Here is a 23,768-nt window from a genome sequence, read left to right as displayed (position 1 = left end):
GTGGCAGACATAAACAGATTTGATGGCATCTACAAACTGTAAGAAAGAGTCTGCGCACTGCACAAGAGCAGCTCCGCTCATGTGGGAAAAGATCTGATTATGAGTGTGTGGCACCGGAGCATCCTTGAGGAGGATCAATGGCGACAGATGAGCGCGGTGGAGTGATTTCTCCCTCTGAGGGGCCGTGTCACGTCCCACCATCGTCAAAAAGACGGGCAGGCTCTGCAGATGTTCAAATATTATGACTCAAACCTGGAGGGAATCCTTGCCGACTGGCAGATCCTGAGCTCAATGCGATTTACTAAAGGACCACGGCAAAGGTCAGGTGTGCTCCTGCTCGGATCACTCCTGAAGGACTTCCATTGTTTTCGCTACGCAACGAGGAGGGAGATGAATGCAACTGCGAGGAACAAGCGGTCCCAGTCTGTCAGACTTTGAGATGAATCATCACGGTTGCCATAGTGGCAGCAGATGGCTTGTTGACTTGTAAATCCTTGTTCGGATTTCACGGTCGTGATGATGAAAGATTGGCTTTTCAATTCCATATTATTCAAAAATTCAAATGTGAGAGATGTTTTTATGCGTTACTTTGTTTCAGAGTGTTTTTGTTTGCTGACGATGCAAATGTGTTTTAGAACTAACGCTACTTTAGTTCGTCAGTTGTACTGATGAGCTCTTCCGTTGAGATGTTATTGCATTTCCGGCAATACAATAGTAAGGATTTATTACATTTCACTTTATATCTTGTATCTTCATCAAGTCTTTACTGTGTCATTCCTTCATAATAAAGGTAACACTGAAACATTTTTTTCACCAGTGGTTTGGGAGTGTTCAATTGATATCGTCCACTGGGTAAAACTGTGTGGTTTAACAGCCACATAGGACCAGTCCAGGCAGAGATGGTTCATATTCTTTTGATGAATCCAAGAGCCAGTGGATGTTAGGCCCATGCACCATAAGCTGCTCTGATATTAGAATAAACCAAGTATGATTAATGCACAATGCATTCCTGACAATAGCATTTCATATAATGTTAGGGATGCACCCTCCCTAATAGTTTCCGTTTTAAACACCTTTGGAAATGTTACAGGACGCAGTACAGGAGGCGGTACATCAAATGTAGAGTTTGATTTGTGCTGCTGTTGTTTTGCGGGTCAGTGTGGCAAAGGGAATGACACAAACATTAAACAGCAGCGTTGTAGTTTGACAGGTCAGTTCTGCTTGGTGAGCAGGAGGAACACAACAGGAGGGGACATGCACAGGAAAAATGTTCAGATGAAGTTCAGAAGTATTTTTGAGTTTTAGCAAAATGACAAAAGTTCTTGACATTAATACCAACATGCATGGTAAGCTGACTCAACCCAAGCTGAACAACCCTAAACCTTTTCTGATTCAACAGAGGTATAATAATCATTTACTATTCAGCTAAAAGGCCAAATATGGAGCTGTAAAAAACAAAACGATGGATTTGGACAAAACAAGGCCTTAGCAAAAGCCTGAGGTATTTCCTCAATTGCAAAATAATCGGATCATCAATTGGTGATGACAGCTTTACATTTTGTGAGACCCACCATTGCCATCACCTTCCACTGACCACAGCCTTGTGTTAAAAGGACTGTTTGAGCTACCAATGAAGTTTAATATTTACAAAACATTTCACAGATTTTTGTTTTAACGTTCTATCATCCTTGACTGGCTGTTTGATTAGAATGAAATTCCTTGTTAAGAGGATCATCTTCTGAGCAGCAGGATCATCTTCTGAGCAGCTTTATGTCTTCAGAACAGTAGCTAGCTGAAGAACTGATAATGCTGTTGTTTTTTTTTAACTGGAGAGAAAAGGAAGAAGAAGAACAGAACAGAACAGATCTTTCTGCTAATGTTGGGTCTATCACAACGACAAAACCTTACAAATAACTCCTTAACAACCTAGTTCTGTTTGATTAAATACAATAAAGTCATCTAATTCAAACTACAATGCCTCTCTGAGCTTAGCAAACCTCAAAGAACCTCAATAATATGTCCACGTGTGATTCGCAGCGTTTTCCCGGCTGAGGATCGTTGGTGCAGAGCCGCACGTGAACATGGCAGCTCTCATTTCTCTGTGCTGCAGCAGGTAAAACAGCTGTGTCACAATACCCCTTCTCTCAGCAGCACTTGAAATAATGTGGCGAGGCGCTCCAGACGTTCTCGCAATGAAAACAGAGGCTGGACTTGGTTGCATTTAGAAATGTCAGGTAATCTGTCTTTCAGGGATGAAAAGGCAGCCGTTGGGGATACTCTTGTTTCCTCTAAAGAAATCAATGCAGGAGGTCGTTTTATTTGATAGAAAACGGTGAGTGGGGAGCGGGTTTGGCTGAAAATACATTGAGAAAATGGTTGAAAAAAAAAAAAAACGTTGGTTCTTAGCTTGAACAAGGTGACTAAATGGATGCATGCGCTGCAGAGTAAAATATGATTAATCTACTAAATAAAACCATAGTAAAGTAAGAATATGATAAGTTTAAACATATATAATGTACTGTATAGCATCAGGCTGTGCACAGAAGCAAAACCAGATTCTATATTTGCACATTAATCACTGCAACAAAAAATACCTACCCACCATCTAATCTCCACAACTTTCATTCCTGCATCTAAACTGGAGTTTCCTTTCTTTCCCTCTCCCTCCCATCCCACCAGTCAAAACGAAGGGGGCGAGTGTGTGCCGAGGCAGCCCGGAGGAGTTTTGATTTATCTCCACGGCTCACCCAAACTGATGCACTGACAGCCTAGATTGTTCTGTGGCCATGATAAATGCCCCATAAACAGACGCTCCAAGCCTGTTAAATGTGCTAACTCTAGATCCACACAGGGCCCGGAGTGAAAAAGGGAAGGCTGGATGGGCCATCACAGAGTGGGTCGCTGTACTCTTTGCTCTCATTTCCACATTAAAGCTAGCAGGGTGACAGGATAAAGATGGTGATTCCAGCCAAAGTAGAACAAATCATCCTTTCCTGTTTGCTCTCCTGATCTGGTCAAAAACACACTAAAAATGATTTTAAAAACCCCTGTGTTATGAATCATGCATGGAACAATGTGTAGAAAATAATGCCCATACTCATTATGGCTTAATTAACAGGTTAAAAAAAACAAAACGGATAATCTCATTAAGCTCCCTGAGAGAGAATCATTTTAAGACTGAGGGCAATGCCACCTCATCATTACGCTCTTATCACAGCGTTTGAGTATCTTTGTCTCCGTCCACACATTCAACTTAGCCCGTCTGAGTCAGCACTGCCTCTGTAAATCACAAAGCACCAACCAGCCCTGGAGACAGAGCGAGCCTCCCCGGAAAAAAAAAGGTGCACGTCGTCCTCCCATCTAGCTCTGGCTTTCTACTGCCTTCAATAGGAGACCTTTAGGGTGGCTGACTGGCAGAGCCGGGCCAACAGAGCTGAAAAACAAGCAAATAAATCAGCTCCTGCCTATCCACTGCTCCTCCTAGCACCCATCACTCAGCTAAATGGACAGCACCCGCTACAAATTTAGGCCTATCTGCACTCCAGTGGGTGGGTGGTAAGACAGGGTGTGAGATGGTAATGTGTGTTTGTGTTTATGGACTGGAGGAAATGGAGACAAACAAGCCTTTGGGTGTAAATTCTTTTTCCTGTAGGTTTACTGTTCCCAGAGGCCTCAGCAGAGGCACTAAACTCAGGTCTACACTAAACCACACCTGAAACCACGTTAGGGACTCAACTGAGGACGTACTTCAACATCCAAATTACTAAATGATTTGAGTCGGGCCTGATTGTGTTACTAAACCCACTTCATTGATTGGGTTATTTGTAAGGTTTCACTGCCGCCTAATGTGCTTTCATGTCAGGAGCAGGTGGTGGTGATTGGACGCTGGGGCTAGCTGTTAGCATGCTAACTTCACAAGTAGAAAAGACGTGATCCAGACAAAGTTTTGGTGTTGTTGCTGCTGCCTGGTCCTAAACAGTCTCTTATACTTTATTTCATTTGTGCAAAGAGACTGGCCCCTCCCCATTGAGAAATGTTTACTTCCTGATAGGTAGATACTCTGTTGAAGTTAAAAAAAATTTAACATTTGGTGCTGGACACTGGGCCATTGCTAAAACTTCGCAAACAATGCTCCTGCTCCGACTTTAAAAAGGAACTTATTGCATCTCTTGGCTGAAAACAAACCCTCCAAGATCAGAGGCCGGTGTCCCAGCTCTTGTCTCTGCATACTACATCACAAATCTGCCCCGTGAACAGAAATCTCTTGTTTATGACAGATTAAACTACATAAATACACACATCTTAACATTGTATATAACGTTATGTACCGCTCTATTGATTAATTTCTCGCCGGCTTTGTTGTACACAAATGCACTTGGCCGGGAGGAGAGTTAGCAAAACTAAGGAAAAGTGACTGGACTTGTACTGTACAGTATAGTTCCTCTTTAAATCTTGGATGTAGGCCAGGCAAGTTGCATTAGGCTACACCTCTGAATTTACAATATTTCTTTTAGACTGTTAGGCTTACACAAACTGTTGCTATTGCTAACATTAGCTATGTATAAATAAATAAGCTTACTAATACTGTAGCTCTTTTAAACGTCAGCTAATCTGTCAAAAAAAAAAAAAAAAGCCTACATCCTTGTTTCCTGCATCGTTCCCATTTATAAATGTACTGCCTGGAAGAATCTGCATCAGAACCTGCACCATCTCCCAACCCTGTGACCACAGAAGGAGGAGAAACCTTATTATTCTGACAAGACTATGTCCAATATCAGCTGTAGTTGTAGGAAATTAACTGTATGCTTGAGGTTTGGGAAAGATTATCCTCATGTTGAATAAAAAGCAAAAAGCTGACTGAGCCAAAGCCCATCCATGGCTGTAAAAGAAGCACCTTACTTACGTTATCATAGACGGGACACACTGCTTCCTGCATACACACTGATGTTGGTTTCAAAGTAAAAACCTGATGTGCATAATTGTCCAGTATGAACATAATTCCTGGGATAATGACTCCGCATTTCCTGCAGTTGGATCTACAAGCATGTGTAGAGCCAATACATTCACATTAGAGGCTAAGCTGTCCGTTTGAATTAGCAGCAAGTCGAATGAAACTTGTAGCTGGAAAAGAAAACAAATCTTGGCACCTAACTGATCCTGCTGTCTCTGGTGTTGCGGAGAAATGTTGTGATTGTCAGGTTGACAGCCTGACAAAACAACTGGCAGGAGTATTATAAAAACATTTTCCATTAATAAGAGCTGCTTCTCCAGAGCGTATTCGAACTGACACTGAGCAAACAGTTCGAGCCACCAGCCAATCAGGGATCACGATATAGAACCGTCTAGAGACATATAGGATAAAACATGGGTGTGCACAGTGACATGTTGTATAATAATAACTGTTTCCTTGAAGCTGTGTAGCATTACAGACAGTGTTAGACTGCACTCACACAACACATTTTCATCATTATCATATTGGATATTTCTATTTATTATAATACAACACTTTTAAATGGCTCTGCGAATAAGAATTTCCACAGTGCAGAAATATAGAGATCTCTTCAGAAGCAGCAACTATTTTATCAGCTGAAAAGACCAATCAAAGTCTGACAACTTTACTACCTACAATTCAACTTCACCATCCTCATCAGGCAGGTGCCATATGCAACTAGAAACTAATATTAGAGCCGTCTTGAGGTCATTTATCAGGCTTCACAGAGCTCCCTCTGGAGATACAATCAACCTTTTCAGCTATACTTAAAACAATCACGCAAACAAGTCAATACATATAAACGCTGTTTAGTAACAGACTTGGAATTTGGAGAATGGTCCAAGCCATCGTTCTCCGATAGGGGGACAACACTGCGGTTGCTTGTAATGGGGAAACATTTTCACATGGTGAGGTGTGCACTATCATTAAAAGGCCCAATTTCATGTCACAAGAAAACAGTTGACTTTTTAATATGTACGATCCAAATCTCCATAAAACTCCTTCAGTGTGTAGGTTGCTAGCTTTAAGGTTTCCTGTTCCTGTTCATGTTTCCTTAAGTGAAGCAGATTTTGAAAACAGGAAGAGGAAGTGGAAAGGGAGGAGAGCACCACTTAAAAATACAGCTTGTACAGTAACTCCACCTGAAATCACCTGAGTCCGACTGTATTTGGATATATTGGCTTCACTTTTGCTTTCAGCATCCACACCAGATCACCAACCATCTTGTTTTTAACAATGTTATGATCTGTTATGCTTTTATTTCTTTTTGTAAGGTGACCTTGGGTGACCTGAAAGGCGCCACCAAATAAAATGTATTATTATTATTATTATTATTATCAGTGACGGTAGAACTGCGTTATAAAATAACGGTATTATAAACGGCGCTACTTTTTTCAGTAATGAGAAATCAAAAAAGTTACTGTTTCCCCTGTTATAACGCCGTTACCGTTAATTGACTCAAGAAGTCCTGTCAAAAAGTAATACACCTGTTGAAATGTAGCTACATTATATAGGCCTACACATTTTTTTCATGCCATCAACTACTCTTCTACTTTTTGGAGAAAGATACTAATAACTATAACTTATGACTTTTTAAAAGTAACGGGTCCAACGCTGCTAACCATTAACGAGCTACCTAAGACCTTTTGTTAATTCTAGGAAATTAGTGACCAAAGTAAACACATAAATTACAAATTCAATCCACCTACCCATCACCACCCATAAACTCTTCTAGCTTTTAGATAGTTAGAGAATTTATTTTAAAAAAAGGTGCAAAGCAAACAAGACAGATATGAGTGCTTCCTGGGCTCGGTGGCAGACTGGACTGACATCATCCTACAGTAAGTTGGGCTTTAAGGAGGCTTACTATCATCTCCCACAGGCCCTATCACTGCTGCACAGATAACTGCAGGAGAGCCTGCAGTTGATGTATGCTCACAGATGTGACATATCACCAGTCACAGGTGCAGTCTGAACACTTTTCTCTCATTTCAGCCATGCATGTATTCATCCCCATCCCCATCCCTTCCTCTCTCCCTCCCTCTCTTTCTCTCTTTCCCTCTCTCAGGTCAGCAATCATCATCACCACAACAGGACTTCAGCGTTAGGTGGATGTGGACTGCTTGGCAGCACCATTTGTCAAACCTGCAGCACTCATGGCAATTGGGCACCTGACAAAAGCTTAAAGGCATATTATTCCATGAGGCGTCCCCTGTGTGTGCTGAAAAGCCACCACCTGTGACTGCTCCAAATGTCCATCTGTGTGTGTGTGTGTGTATGTGTGCAGGGTAGGAGGAAGGGGGAAAAAAAATTCAACAGTGTGAGTCGGTTCAGAAGTGCTGTCTTATTAAATTATCTCTGTGCCTTTTTACAGCAAGGCCCCCACCCTTCTCTTTCCATCGCTCTCCTAGGCTAAACATTTGTCTTTCCATTCATGGGTGAATTTGTATTCCATTGAGATGGGTTCCTGGTGGCCGACTTGATGGCTGTGGGAGGAGGGGGAGGAAGTGAGGGGAGGGGAGGGGGTGGCTGGGTGCAAAGTCCGCATTCAGGCTTTCTGTTTTCCATCTCACTGCCTGGTTACAGCACTCAGCGGGCAGACAATACAGAAAAATCAAAGCCCCGGCTTCAGATGCTTAAATATGGCTTATAATTAATGCAGGTTCATTACCGGTACTAGATGCTCCTTTTTTATTGATCACCTGACATTATTTTAAAAATATTCATCATTAGCATAACATTTGTCAGAGAGGCTGAGGATATATTCAAACAGTGCATATAATTCTCACTCCTGCTGCTTTTTTTTAATGTAAATACTTCCAGGTCTTGTTGAATTTGTCTTAATATATTATACCGCTGCCCTATTACTTGCAGTACTTTATGTGTAGCAATATATTACGAGGTGGTTTTAAGTAGGGAAGCAATTACTTCATTCTTACTCACAGTTAAATTTATTTGCAGTAAAGTGCGACTGCTTGCTGGTGTTACAAGAAACCAATTTACCCTGCAGAGATCATTTAAAAAATGCACCCTGTTTTTTTGTCCACAAAAAAAAAAAAAAAAAAAATGTCAGGGCACTTCCTGTCTGATAGTCACCCTGTGCTCTCCTGCAGCCCAGTATCACATCCAGCTACGAGGGCTCCCCCCTCTTGATTGGGTCAGGTGACTGTTTGTTTAGCAACACTCCATTAAGTTGACACAGCGACTCCTATCACGAGGTGCACCACTTTCCTTTTAATCAAATTGACAGCTGAGGAGCTATAATCAATGGGGCTATTTACATAATGCCAGGCTGAGAAAGAAAAAACTAAACAAAAACACACACACACACTAATGGTAGCACCTGTTCTGGCATCAGAACCACTGTGGTGAGTGGGAGGCTTCCAGCAACAGGGTGACACCGATGTGGATGGTGCAGTTTCACAGAAGATACCTCTTGTGTTCTCTCAAGCTACTTTTCTGTTTGAATTGTACTATGACTTTAAAGGGATAGTTCAAAATGTTCGCAAATTGGCCCATTGCCATAATCCCTATAGTCTTAGCAGTAGGTTTGTTACCTTTAATTGTCGGTGCAAACTATTTTTAGAACGGTGGAGCAGAGCCACGAGCTGCTCAGAGCTACGCTATGGAGGCTAATGGGATTTCTTGGTTTCCCTCATCAAACTCATCAAATACACAATCCAACAACTCCAAAACGCTCTGGTGGACAAGTTGTGACCTGCACATTCACCACGCTATGAGATAATAACAGAACGTTACCAGACAGAGTTGTTTTATAGGTAAATGCAGAGACTGCTTGCCGAACAACTGCCACCAACGGAAGCGTGCATCAGCAGTTTTGCATGATTTTACCTCTAAAACAACTCCCATCTCGTAACGTTCCGTTATTATCTCATAGCGTGGTGAATGTGCAGGTTACAACTTGTCCACCAGAGCGTTTTGGAGTTGTTGGATTGTGTATTTGATGAGTTTGATGAGGGAAACCAAGAAATCCCATCAGCCTCCGTAGCGTAGCTCTGAGCAGCTCACAGCTCTGCTCTGTCGTTCTAAAAATAGCTTGCACTGACAATTAAAGGTAACAAACCTACTGCTATGACTATAGGGATTATGGCAATGGGCCAATTTGCCAAAATGTTTAACTATTCCTTTAAAGGTTTACATATTTGAGGGTGTGGCTGCTTTGACTGACAGGTGGGTGAGGGTGTAATTGCCACATACTGCCAAGATGGCAACAGCAGAGCAGCTCACTCTAAGCTCCAAAACCACTGTTGCTAAACCACTGGTCCATGTCATGGAGGCTACTGACAACTTCATTTATACAGTAGTCTATGGTGAAATCAGATCCAGTTGTGTTCAGGGAAGGAAGGAGAAAAATGACTGTTTGATGGGAACAGGGTAAAAAAACCCATCTCTATTAAAAATAAGCGCTGATATCTAGATCCTAATTTACTGAGCCCGTCAAACTTCCACCCTCCACTTTCTCCAATTTTAAGGATGACAAGTAACCCTTATAGTTTTTTGGGGGAGCAATAAAAAAATTTGTCACAGATAATTAAACCAGCCAGCCGGTAACCTTCTGAAAAACAATAGCTGAGATTCTCCAAGGCTGCTCCGCTGACATTTAGACTGTTTGTCAAACTGTCTACCCTTTTCAACGGCACTATGAAATCCATGGTCAACGAATACAGTTTCATAGCGGGACTCCTCAAAGAGCAGCTTCCACTGAGACATTTAGTGCCAGAGCAGAAAATGAAACGACTCAGTAGGAACCTGTCAGAATTAGAGCTCTGTCAGGCAGGGAGGAATGTATCAATCCAAAGCTACAGTATATTAGTGCTTCAGCCAGAACCCACCATATTTATGAGGGTTTTTAAAACCTGGGGATGTGCAGACACAGTTTGTGATATCATGCTAATTTCTCTCCAAAGCAAACAGCAGGTTTCTTTACAGAAATGTAGCATCTGTTGAGTCAAATGTTGAAGCTGTCCATGTATTTTAAATGCAGCCCTCTCATTTATTTTTGTGTTTGACGGAAGATTTGCACCCAGCTGTTTTTTCTTCTTTCTTTCTGAAAAGGCTTACCACCACATAAATATAAAAGTATAATCCCCTTTAATTTCCTAGCTGCTAGGTTAATTACAGCTGTTCCTGTGAAAAATGAAATTCATCAGAAACAAAAGAATGTTTTGTTTCCCTTCCCTCCCTATTCATTTGGAATTACAAAGAGAATTTCATCATATATGATCTCACTTTATTGCAGCGCCGCATGTGACCGTAGCCCGGGGGTAAAATCATTTGCTAATGGCCTCCGTTTGCTCCCCATTCAATAATAATAATGAGGCTTGTAAACAAACTCAAAGGCATAAAATAGATTCTGGCACTTTCCATGTTCTCCATTTACTGGAACCAGGGCGATCAAATTTTCATAGGGGTTTCTATGGTAGCGAATCGTGAGGAGGCATCAAGTTTCTCGTGACACACAATTGGTTGAGCTCAGGCAGAGATGTCAGAGCATCTTTGCTACAACCCCGGCCTGAGGCGCCGTGTCCAGAAATAACTCCTCGTACTGTTGACTTCTTGTACATTCTGAAAATGTGACAAGCGAGGTTTAAAATAAACTCCTGAGGAGAAAAAAACAACAACAAATGTGATTAAAATAAGAAATAATGGAGGAGGTGTGTGTTTCTCAGATTTCATACAGTAAGCAGGTTATTTTTAGCCTATATTGTTTTCCCTTTAAGCTCTTAATTACTTTTCTTGCTGGGAAAGCTGACACCAGCCACTTTGACTGAATCTGGTTTTGGTTCCAATAATGAAAAAAAAACAAACAACAAAGACATTTACAGTATACTGTAGAGCTGAAAAAATAATCCATGTGGGAGTAGAGATAAGTCATCCATCGACATTGATAGTGAAATTGGGTAAAAAGGAGCACTTTCTGCACTTGTTGTTATGGTGACTGCAAAGATATTACATGTGACAAATGTCTCCATCTCCTCCCAGTGATTGAGAGCAGAACTGGAAGCGATTACAATTTCCTTTAAATGAGTGAAAGGCAGGAAAGCTGAAAGAAAAACCCCACAGCCTGATGGTGCCAGAAGACATTTTCTGTGGCACTGAACTGAAGCGTTTCCTGGAGGAGCTCAGGAGCCGTCAACACAGCCAATCACGCGCGTGGAAACCGCGCAGTGTTTCAGAAAAGCGGCGGCGAGGAACAGACACTGCAAAACATGTGCTCGCACACACTGCCTGTGGATGAAATGCTCAAACAATCAATATTTTATCTCTGTGGGGTCCCGCGTGCCGTGCACACCCACCACCCACCACCCGCTTCACATGGAGCGGCTCAGATACTGCTGAAATATTGCCTGACTGACATCAACACCAGCAGATACACAAGTTTAGGCAACACATTATAATAAGTACACACTATTAAGCATTAATAAATATTGAATTCTATATAACGCATGAATACTCACTAGTATGTAGTTTATAAATACAGTTAGTGCTTATGAATGATGATTTTTAACTGTGTTTATACTAATGAGTATTCATGTGTTATAATTGAAGAATTCAGTATTTAATGCTTAACTAATGCTGAATAGTGTGTACTTATTATAAAGTGTTACTGAAGTTTTAAAAAAAGACATTATAATGCATGTATAATGCTTTATAAAAGTTGTTATAACATACTGTATGATAAATTCAGCACTCATAATGCCTTATACCGCCATACCTGACGGTTTTTAAAGGAAGAATATGAAGTCCTGGGTCACATAACACATTCTAACCATCCAAGACACAGAGAACTGCTCTAACTATAACAGATAATAAATGCTTAGTTTCTGAAATGGAACTATGCCTTCTAAACATTAAATTATTATAATCATCACCATGAAATGTTATAGGATGAGTTAAAGAGCTTTTAGTAAAGTGACACTAATAATACTATATAAACTTTGTTATACAAGATTATAAACAGTTATAACAACTTTTTATAAAGCATTTCAAATCCTTTAAAATGTCTTATGCATGCGCTTCTAATGCATTATAAACTAGACCTTCATAGAAAGAGTCACCAAACGTTCTTGGCATAAAATTTAAATTTAAAGGAGCAGAAAACATCTGATTTCCACACAACACAATACTCATGCTGCCCTCACACATGGGCTGTGTAATAATCTGCTGTGTTATGCCAGCGCTTGTCATTTTGCACGCACAAGGAAATTAGATCAAAACTTAACTTACTCTAAAATTTAAAACATTTTGCAAATGTATACAACTGAAACACCACAGATGTGAGATGTGCATGTTTTTTTTTTTTTTACATGCATCGAACAAAGAAGAGGAATTCTTGATATGGATTCTATCACCTCATGAAGGAACTGAAATAGTTTGACTGAGAAACTATTGAAGTTTATAACTTTTCCACACTGAAATGTCGGATATCGACCTAAGAACATATGTTATATATTCCAGAGTTGTGCTCTCACAATTGACAAACCATTCGAAATACATAAAAAGTAATTATGGTAACTCTGGTAATGACATGTTTTCCTCTATGATCACGTCTAAATTAAGATACACTTGTTACACCTTGGTCCTTTTCTGTATACTTTAACCTGATGACAGAGTTTAGATCTGGATCTAAGTCAGCAGGATCAGGCTCAGTGCTGGTACCACTCTTGTCTTTAATTCAAACAAAGAAGAGTGCTATTGTACAGCCTCAATTACTGGGACAACAGAACTAAAAGCTCTGGCAATTTAACACAACTACAATCAGAATTTTTGACAAGCAGGCTCTATTCATCCACTGTATCTCTCTGAGTGTGTGTGTGTGTGTGTGTATGTGTGAGGCAACAATGGCATTAAAAGCATCCAGTTGGACTAGACACCGGGGAAATGCTTGAACTATACCCGTAATTGAGCCTGTGATAGTCTTGGCAGCCCTGATAAAGGCATCCTAATGGGCTGAGGCAAATTATCTGGCTCATAATCAGCAAAGCCTGTAAAAAGGCCTGAGCCGGAACCACACAACTACAAGAAATGAAGACACGGGGGGAGAAAACAAGCAGCCAGAATGAACGAGCACAGATAATGTGGAATATCGCATCACGAGAGATGAGAGCATCTCCGACCCCCGGGAGCGTCTCCTCATTCAAGGCAGCGCGCATCAAATACCCAAAATATCAGGAGAACAGGGAATCTGGTGAAGGATTCGCCTTGACCCCCACCCCCCCAACACACACACACACACACACACTCCCCTCTCTCACACTCCCTCTCTATTTTTGTCTCAGCAGATTCTTACATTTCCATGCTTGATCTGCTCTGTCACATCATTTTGCAGATTGCTTTCTCTTCGCAAAAAAAAAAAAAAAAGAAAAAAGGCAAGGACAGCCCCAGCTGACTAATCAAAATGCTGGCAGTGCCCAGAGAGAGAGGCCGCGAGTCTGAGAAAACAAACACCCCAAGTAAATCAAAAGTGATTTTGGAGGATGATCACAGATGGTACGGCCGGGGAAGGGCTCCTACAAAAATTTGGCGCGCTCCCCCGGCGATTCACACGTTTCCCAGGCTGCTGTCTGCACTTGACTAAAATAGCATGTAGCCCATTATGAATGCAAATAAAAAACATGGCTTGAGACCCGTTGTGGAAGGTTTCTGCTCTAACTGACAGGTAAAAAGGAGATTGCTATGTTAACCTGCCCAGACAAACTTGCAGACAGATATATCGGCAAGAAGCGTTAATAAGCAGATCTGGTTTTCCAAAAGATGGAAGATGACATAGAAATCTACATAACAACAGTCACGGTAAGTGGATGGAAACTTTTCCATTCGCTCCACATTGTGTTGATGATTTCCTGTTAACTAGTTGTCAAACTTTCACTCATTGTTGTGGGTGTGAGTGCAAAGTGTGTCATCGCAACATATAATGGCACATGCATATCTACACACACACACACAAGGACTCACCCCACTGCAAAGGAGCCAGCTGCAGGTGCTCCAGGACCAGCTGGTTGAGGACTCCCTCCACGCTGGCCTCTCCATGGCGCCGCAGGGACGGGTGGGAGGGGTTAAGGAGAAAAACTTTTCTTTTTTTTAGGCATTTTGAGAGCTGATGCTCAACTCTGCTATTGACACACATATAATATTTTACTTGCAACAACAGCAGGTAGAGGTGGAAGAATGTTCCAGTCAAATAAATAGCATAAAAACCTCAGTGAGATGTGAATAAAATCAGTGGTTCTCAACTGGTGGGTCGGGACCCAAAAGTGGGTCGCGGACCCGTTCTGGATGGGTCGCGGACAGCTGGTCAAAAAAGTAAATAATATTTAATGCACATCTGATGTTGGACATGTCTTTTATTTTGAAAAATAACTTATTTTGAAAGGCACGCGTCACATGAACACATGCAGTTGTAATGGTCCTCCACAGTTTCTTATTATTTGCTTCATTTGCTCTGAATGCAAAGATATCAGTTTCTTATTAATGTGGCCTGAATGCAGTGAATCTTGTTTTGTTTTGAGGGTCTTTCTTTAGTGCAATTTGATATTTATTCACTTTTGTGAACATGCTTTGAATGCAGAGATGCATTAGAAGTCAAATATATCATTTTGTTGGTCTCCATTTTGTGCAGTTGGATATTTTTTTATTCACTTCCGTACATGCAGTTGTCATGGTCCTCCTCAGTTTCATTCATGTGCTCTGAAATGCACTTTGCTCAATAAAGAGCAAAATGAGTTTTTAAAGGCTTTAAAAAAAATCTTGGTTTGAATTCTATAAAAGTGGGTCGCGACTTAATGACCATGGGAAAATGTGGGTCTCAGAGTGAGACTAGTTGAGAACCCCTGAATAAAATCATAAAGACATGACATAATAATAATAATAAACCTGCTGTAATAACAAACACACAAATATGAGTTCCCTTGACATCCATAGAACTGACCCTGAGTCTGATCTCCTCTGACAAGTTCCTCCAAAATTCAGTCATTTCAGCAAAAGCCCTGTCTTTTCAACCCACACCTTGGAGTAGCCAGCACAGAGGATCTCACACAGCATCCTGACTCATCGGCTGCTCTAAAAAGGTAATTAACAGAATTTTCTTTTAAAAAATCAATCCGGTGAAGCTATGACCGGAGTGATATGAAAAGATTTTGTGGAGCGCTAACTGTAGGCGTTGGATTGATTTCTGATTGAGACGGGGCGTGTAGGGAGTTACAGTTAGTTAAGGCGGGAAGGAAAATAAAAGCATGGATTGCACTGTACAGTCATTATAACCGTGTAAAACTGTAAGAGCGTTAATAAACTGGGCTGTCCGGAGGAAGAAACGCAGGAAATTTGATAGTTGATAGGATCTTAGTACTCGACTGCCTGGACCTGTGATTAGGATCTGTGTCTTAACACCATTTAATCCTGAGACGTCCACTTATGGTTGTCATAGGCAGGTGTGCTGGGATCACGCTTCCCAGAAAGGGCTGCAGATTAAAACAAACAAAACAAATTAGTAAAGATGAAACAAAGTTAAAGGGATAGTTCAACATTTTGGCAAATTGGCCCATTGCCATAATCGCTATAGTCATAGCAGTAGGTTCGTTACCTTGTCGGTGTAAGCTATTTTTAGAACGGCGGAGCGGAGCGGCAGGCTGCTCAGGGCTATGCTATGGAGGCTAAGGGAATTTCTTGGTTTCCCTCATCAAACTCATCAAATACACAACCCAACAACTCCAAAAGGCTGTCGTGGACAAGTTGTGAGCTGCACAATCACCACGCTATGAGATAATAATGGAACGTTACGAGACGGAGCTGTTTTAGAGGTAAATTCATGCAAAACCGCTGATGTGCGTTGCGTTCAGGGACACTTTTTCAGCAAGCAGTCTCTGTATTTACCCTGTATTTACCTCGAAAACGGCTCTGTTTCGTAACGTTCCATTATTATCTCATAGCGTGGTGATTGTGCAGGTCACAACTTGTCCACGAAAGCGTTTTGGAGTTGTTGGGTTGTGTATTTGATGAGTTTGATGAGGGAAACCAAGAAATTCCTTTAGCCTCTGTAGCGTAGCTCTGAGCAGCCTGCCGCTCCGCTCCTCGGTTCTAAAAATAGCTTACACCGACAAATAAAGGTAACGAACCTACTGCTATGATTATAGCGATTATGGCAATGGGCCAATTTGCCAAAATGTTGAACTATCCCTTTTAGCAAGAAGTACCATTGCAAATGTTCTAACCCTGTGCTCCAAGTTTCCTCCAGCTCAATCACAATAAAACTGTTTCTAGTCTCTGCCCCACAGAGACTTCCTCCTCCATCATCAGTGATCTTGGTCTTCTGTCTTCACTTTTAAAACCTCATGCAAAAAACCTTGGTGTCATCTTCCATTCTGGATTCAAATTCGACAAAACAGATCAATTCAGTAGTCGGTACAAGTTTCTTAGATCCACTGCAAAACTCAAATCGTTTCTGTCAGCCAAAGATTTAGAAACTATGGTTCACGCTTTCATTTCCTCCTGACTAGACTATTGTAATTCTCTCTACTCTGGAATCACCCAATCAGCCCTATCCCGTTTACAGTTAATCTAAAATGCAGCAGCAAGACTCATCACTGGTACCAGAAAAGAATTGTATCTCTCCTGTACTAGCCAGTGTGGCCACACTTCACTGGTTGCCTGTTAAATATAGGATTAATTTTAAGACACTTGTATTTGTTTTTAAAGCACTGCATGGATTAGCACCAGATCATATCTCAGAACTCCTCACCCCCTACTCCACCTCTCGTCTGCTCAGATCCACCAAGTCATTGCTGTTCATCCCACCTACAAAACTAAAAACATGAGGTGACAGAGCCTTTTCAGTTACTGGTCCCAAACTATGGAACAGTCTCAGATCTTCACCCTCCATATACATCTTTTAAACTCAGCTAAAAACATATCTCTTCTCTCTGGCTTTTAATTCAGTCTCATGAGACCTTCCCATCCCATCATTCCCACTCACATTGTTGTTTTTAATGTCTCTTTGTGTCTGTCCTGTGTTTGTTTGAATTAATCTTGTATGTAAAGCACTTTGGTCAACACCTGTTGTTTTTAAATGTGCTCTAGAAATAAAATTGGCTTGACTTATTGTCATAGGCAGGTGTGCTGGGATCCAGTTTCCCAGAAAGAGTTGCAAAAAAAACCCTAAAACTTATCAGTAATGATAAAACAAAGTTAAGCGAGAAGTACCATTGCAAATGTTTGTGTTAATAGATTATTACAACCAAACAAAAAGGAAATATGATGCATCATGGGAGGAAAAATGATTACTACAATTATAAAAAGCTCCATAACCTGACTGCATCCTGTCTTTCCTAATGTGTTTCCCCTTCATTTGGGTGTCAAAGGTGCAGCATGTGAGCATGTTTCTGTAACCTGACTATAGGGACGGCATGAGAGCGATCACAGGGAGGGGGCCACTGATGTATGAATGCCACATCAAAACAAATATGACTGTCAGAGAGCAATTACCTAGATAATGTGTGATGATAAGGACAACGCTGATCATTTACACAGCTGACATTTGGAATAATGGGTGAGACGAGCGGCGCCCGGAGCACCCAACCTGTGTCTATTAACCTTTTAGAGAGAGAGAGGGAGACAAAACATGCTGTGCTGGAGAGTGCCTCCGCTGTGCTGCATCCTCTCCAAACTCAGACTGTGACTCACAGCCAATCACATGTCACCACATGCACCTGAATCTTATTCCAACAAACAATGGCGGAGTTGTGGTTTGGAGTGTCAGCCTCAGTGTGGGGAACCAGGAGCTACGGTACGCCCATCGTGGACACTCCATGCTGGTCTGCTTTAAAAAACTGACAGGCACCTGGGGGGGGGGGGGGGGGGGGGGGGCTGTTCAATATATCTACTGACCCAATGCACAAAAACGGTAACCGTGGCAACCCTGCTGGGCGACTTCACCACTGAGGGACATAGAAATGAAGAATTTTCACACCAGCATCCAAACGTCTGATAGCATCCTACAGCATGACCGAGCGTTTCCTATAACATAGATATGCTATCACAAAATTTCAATTACATCATGCATAAGGGCAGAGCAGTGAGTAGTGAAGTCTTCCTGAGTAACATTACACTGTGTCACACACTGTGACAGATGAAGGAAACAACCCAAAATAACTATAATAACGGTCTATTAGTCATCTAACAGCGCAACAGCTGGATTTGAAACAACAGATCAAAAAGATGCACATAACTTCCTATTCATCACTTGCTTGATGGCTACATATCAGCCTTCCAGCCAATATGACTCTTGTATTAACACATAGACCATATACATTTACATATCGATACACATCCCTTACAGAAAAACCACATGAACTTCACATGTGAAAAATTTTGCACATGTGAATCATGTTATTTGCACATGGGAAACATTGGCCCAATTTTATGTGAATCACATATGAATTCCCATGTGAACCCATTTTCCACATGTGGTAACATGTTTTACACATGTGCTCTACATGTTAACACATGTGGTAACACATGGCTGATGTGTAAAACATGTTACCACATGTGTTTTTTCTGTAAGGGATGGATTAGGGGTGCAATGATTCGTCAATGTTGTTGACAAAATTAGCTGCTGATGAATTTAATTCCCGATAACTGTTAGTTTGGTCACCATGGGTCTTCTTGATCCCTCTCGCTTTCTACCAATCTCCGCTGGGACTTGCACATGTGTTGAAAATGCTGGGGGACGATTTAACATCTACTCATCCCAAAACATCAAAGTTCTGGATTATTTCACTCTCAATTTAATCTTTATCTGTTGCATCAGCAACGTTAATTAAAATACATATTTTTGAATGATGTATCTTTATTGTCTTGGTTGTTAGTTGCCATGACTAAAACCTCAAGTTAAATTTAAAAGGCGGCAGCTTGCTAGCTAGTAACTGTATAATTTATTATCTGATTAAAGATGTAACTGTTTCAACAATTGATGACTAGCTGACTATGAAAGCAGTCATTAGTTGCAGCCCTAATATAGACTGACCGAAGTTCAGACCTGGCTCGTTTGGAGCAGTTGTTCCGAAACAAGGAGCGTTTAACTCCAAAGATCGGTTGGTTTGGTCACATGTGAACACAGCGATCGTGCTCAGATGCAGGATAAAACAAGTGGGCCGAGATCACCAAGAAAGGGTGGTCTGGTCTGGTCTGGTCTGGTCTCAGCTCGCTTCCATTCAGGCCCCGGAGCGGTTTGTCTGCAGTGAGAACGTAATCGACTCAGCAACCGAAACAACTTCCCCAAAAAAACAAACTAACCAACCAGAGATGTTCCATGGTGGTTGATTTTCCTAAGTAACCTCCTCCTCCTTCCAGGTAAGATTTCTGACCAATGGGAGAACAGCTGGTTTGCACGTTTGGACCGCTTGTGATCATGAAAAGAAAAATGCAACAATTGTATCAGTTTAGCCCCTGAATCGGAACAAAGCAAACGAGCCACATGTGTGAATACACCCTGAGATGAAACAAATGGGTCTACACTATCTGAAGGGAACAACGCAATGAGTCTTCAAGCCCTTAACTACACCATTGTCCATGTCCACAATGATCCACATCGTCCACTGGAGCAGATCTGTACTCGAGGTGAACATGCAGTCTCTTCTGTCTGCCTTGCAGCACAGTGGATGAAGTGTGATGTGGCTGTTCTCTGCTGCCTATGACAGCTTTACGAGGAGTTATAATAATAAGGGACTGTGAAATGGACATTTGCGCTGGTTTAAACTGCTTTGAGAAACAAATGAACTTCCACACTCTACGTTCAGGGGGTGAGTCATGAACCCGGCAATGACCTCCTCCGGGGGAAGACATGAACTGAGCATTCTTCGCTCGCTGAATACGGCTGAGCCTTTTTCCTTCATACGAGCGAATCACTATAACTCACACCATCAACACAACAGCAGTAATATTGTAGGGGCCGCATAAGTTACAAATTAAAGTGACTGTTACTTTGCTCAAGGCCAAGCAAGCGCCTCTGAGTGTGACACGCGCTGTAATCAAATCTTTTTATTTCTGCAGTTTTTCATGCTGTAAAGGGAAAATCTGGCCTGGAGCAGAATTTACATTGTGCTTTTTCTGATGCTTTCAGACGGCTGAGTCACTATCTCCACACAGAGGAACGTCTTCCTGTGCAGGAAACGATAGCATCAAGACTTGTGTCTGTATCATCATGTGATCATTTTGGTGTAGCTCCATTGACAATGCATTGGCAATTGACTCAGTAGAAGTTTTATCTCCTTCCAAATGACTTTTGGAAGGGGAAGAAAACCTTCATTTTATCAAGGCTGTGAGACTGATATGGAAAACGTTTCATTCTTGCTTCTATTTTCTACTTTGACCTTTACTTTATATTCAGAGCAACGTCATCTCTACTATTTTTTTTCTTCTTCCAGATTTGGTTTATGTCACAGGGTTGACAATATTAACAATATAATAATGTGTCTATGTGCTGCTCAGCTTCAAAAGCAAAACTTGTTTTCATATCCATAAAAGATTATTCGCACATTTAAATTGGATGCATTGCATAATGGTCATTTGAAACTTTATAAGTTAGGAATTAGAGGTTAAACTGACAGATTTTATGAATTCAAAGCTGCTGATGTAAAAAAAAAAGTAATTAATGGCCATAAGGAAATATTATGTAGCTTTAAACATATTAGCTTTACAATATAGATGAGAGAAAAACATCAAATAATCAATCAAGTGATAAATCAGTGGTGGCTGCTTGATTAATCGTAACTCGTTTTCTGCCCCTGGGTTTTTTACATTTTGAATATACTAATTAAAAGGCATGGAGACAAAGAGGAAGTAAAAATCATTAATGGAATTATGTTTCTATATAGAATGATCTAAATACAGCAAAAGGCTCAGTATTTCCCATTAACAGCAAATGTCAATAGTAATGAGCAATTAAAAAACTGATGGGAACTAAAGGCCGAGCACAAAAAAAATATACAGGTAGAATGAAACACATCAGCAGCACGTTACGGTACCACCTGAGCAGCAACAGGATTTCTCTGTCGATGACATAATAGCTGCTCGTCTGTCCTGCTGCTCAGCTTTAAAAGAAACTTGTTTAAATTCATAAATTACTATCAGGACATGTGTTGGAAACAGGATGAAAATGATTAAACAGGCCTTTTTTCTCTTTTTTCCCTGCAGTAGACAGGGTGCTATCAGACTCGCTGCTGGGAATGCACATTTATTTGTCATTTTCTTTCTTCATTCCTGCCTACATGCTGCCAAACTGCTTGTAGATAAAACAATGCACATAATGATGGGAGTGTTTACGCCTTCGTAAAAAAGGAAAAAAAATAATAATAACGGCAACTTCAGTGGCTCAGAGATTGGATTCATCATTAATTGCACACCATGCTCACCAACAGTCTGACAGGCACTTCTTAAATCTTTAAATGTGTGCACCGGTAACTGCCAGCTGATGAGTTATGGGGCTGATGCTGGGGGGGGGGGGGGCTATTATGTGCAGCCACTGGTAGCTCTCTCTTTTCAGCAGGAACATGTTATGAAACTCATGAACTTTACCAGAATCCTGACAGCATGAACCTTGCTTTTTGACTGTCTCACCAACCAAACAGTCCCTTGCAACTCTTGGATAGCCCAGGGTTTAGTCTGCCCCAGGGAGTCGCTAACCCCCCGACCCCGGGCCTGCTGCACCGCTACATTCATTTGAGTTCAGTAAACTTGTTCTAGTCTTGTTTTTAGTCATAAAGCCACTGTAGTAAAGGCTTTTTAAACTTTTTTTACTTTACCCAAAGAGGACTGCCTTTATACGCTTAGGGAATTCAGTCTTTCTATTCTCTAGCTGTGGGGAGGAGCCCGACCCCCCTGTGCAGTAATGCAACCGACTTTTCAAAGAATCTACAAAGAGCTCTAGTCTTTCTCTTGTTTTAGTTTTTTTTTCTGTTCTGCCAGCTCTGCCCGTCTCCTTTTTGAGGTGGATTTAATATCTTACAACATTTTATTGTTTTGTTGCATGGTTTCTTCATGCCTCTAACAAAGCTTGTAATTTATCTATTATTTACAGTTACTTAAAGGCCCTTTAATGTATGAAGGTACGTGACCAAGTCCTTTTAGACTGTAAATCAGTTCTGGGTTCTGTATTTACACTGTGAAAGAATAAAAGCCTCAGTCCACAGCGGAATGCAGACAGTATGTATTCAGAAACTGAGCCTTCAAATGAGTCATGAGGACTCCTGTGACTTTGTGATGTCACAATAGTCACCTCTCTGATCCATGCCACCTGAACCCAACATAAACCTTGCAGGATTAGGTTTGTTTAGGTGTTTCAGAGAAGATTCAGAGAGAAGCACACAAATATATCTTCTTGTCTATAAAGACTCATGTAACTGTAAAAATGTAAAGTATGGGACCTTTAGTTTAAGTGAGAATGCCACCATGATACTTCTAAGGCAATCTAAGTTCCTTAGTATATTCTCATTTTGGTTCCTAAAACACACGCACAACACACACACTAACAGGTGAGATATGAAAAAAAAGAGTGGGTATGAAAACACATGACTGTGTGTGTTAACAACCTCACAGACCACAAATACTAAGCCAGCCTCCATGTGTGTTACTGTTTTAAACCTACACGTCTTTGATCCCTGGCAGTTAGTGTGTTGTACATGAAAGGCCTGAAGACAACAGCGTGTAAAGGAATAGATGAGTTCTCCCCCTGTGGAAAACCACAACACACAGAGCAGCACGCTGACAGCCGTGGTGTCAGAGATTACCTGGGATGGACTGCAGAGCTTGCCCACAAACTAGGACCTATGGGAAAATCTTCTATCATACTAATGTGAGTATGTGCCACAAATACGCACCCACACACACACACACACACTTAGACATCACTTCACAGTGTCAGAGTGGCAAGTGCTCTACCATACGCTTTCCCATCTGTCAGTGTAGGCGAACAGGATCCCTGCTGGCCAGAGGGACTCCAGATGTGGGATCCAGATGTCCTGCATCTCTGATCTGAGTGACGTCAACAAACAGCACTGACTAGGTGCAACGCTGCCTGACTCAATCTGTTCGACCACTCAAAACAATCCAAGGTTATTACCTGGGACCAGTTCGGGACGGACTATGAATGTGACCTTTACATCTCTGTCTCCTGTCTGTCTAACCATGATGAGAGGAGGCTGCTGTCTACCAGACATGTAGCCACTGGAAGGATATGATGCTCCAACAGATGCCCAGTTTGCTGTTGATCTGGCAGCCCTGGGCGTGTTGTCGCTCCTCCTCCAGCTGTTTGGGGTTAGTGAAGCGGGCCGTCTCCTGGTCCGGCTGAGGCAGACTCTCAAAGTCAAACTTGTCCACCTGGATGGCCATTCTGCAACAGGAGATGGGAAAAAGCACTTAAGAGATAAAGCTTTCTGATCATGTCATTTCTCACTGACCAAAGGGAAAACCCACAGTCCTCGTTTTCTAACAGTTACACAACTCTTGAATGAATTAATCAATTGGCAACCATACAAAATAGAATTGATTGTCAATGAAACAAGTATCTGCTTGAATAATAATAATAATAATTTATAGTTACAGTTGTCCCAATAACTTTTAAACAAGTGCATGTTGTACAATAAATAGGAACCAAGAGGTGTATACAAAATATAAAACATACTGGACATGAATGGCAGTAGCTACATTGGCAACATTTAATAGTGAACAGTAAGATTATTTGTGGAAAATGTGAATATATGGTGATACT

The 23,768-nt window shown here is 41.3% G+C and overlaps 1 protein-coding gene across 3 annotated transcripts in view; it reads right to left on the bottom strand.

The window, feature by feature from the left end:
* Window positions 1-23,768, bottom strand: part of trappc9 (trafficking protein particle complex subunit 9) — a 266,554-nt gene that overhangs the window by 82,034 nt on the left and 160,752 nt on the right. The window contains exons 20-21 of one of the 3 annotated variants that reach the window (XM_085792340.1): window positions 23,237-23,390; window positions 13,967-14,057 (exon numbers count right to left, since the gene is read on the bottom strand). In XM_085792340.1, coding sequence (XP_085648466.1) covers window positions 13,967-14,057; window positions 23,237-23,390 — 245 coding nt within the window. Of the gene's footprint in view, window positions 1-13,966; window positions 14,058-22,457; window positions 23,391-23,768 lie in introns of those variants that run through there. The other 2 variants (XM_085792339.1, XM_085792338.1) reach the window with 2 other exon arrangements.

This window comes from Trachurus japonicus, chromosome 11 (assembly GCF_045865225.1).
Source record: "Trachurus japonicus isolate A0001 chromosome 11, Traja_1.0".
Lineage (NCBI taxonomy): Eukaryota > Metazoa > Chordata > Actinopteri > Carangiformes > Carangidae > Trachurus > Trachurus japonicus.
This window is presented reverse-complemented; position numbering and strand designations above follow the sequence as displayed.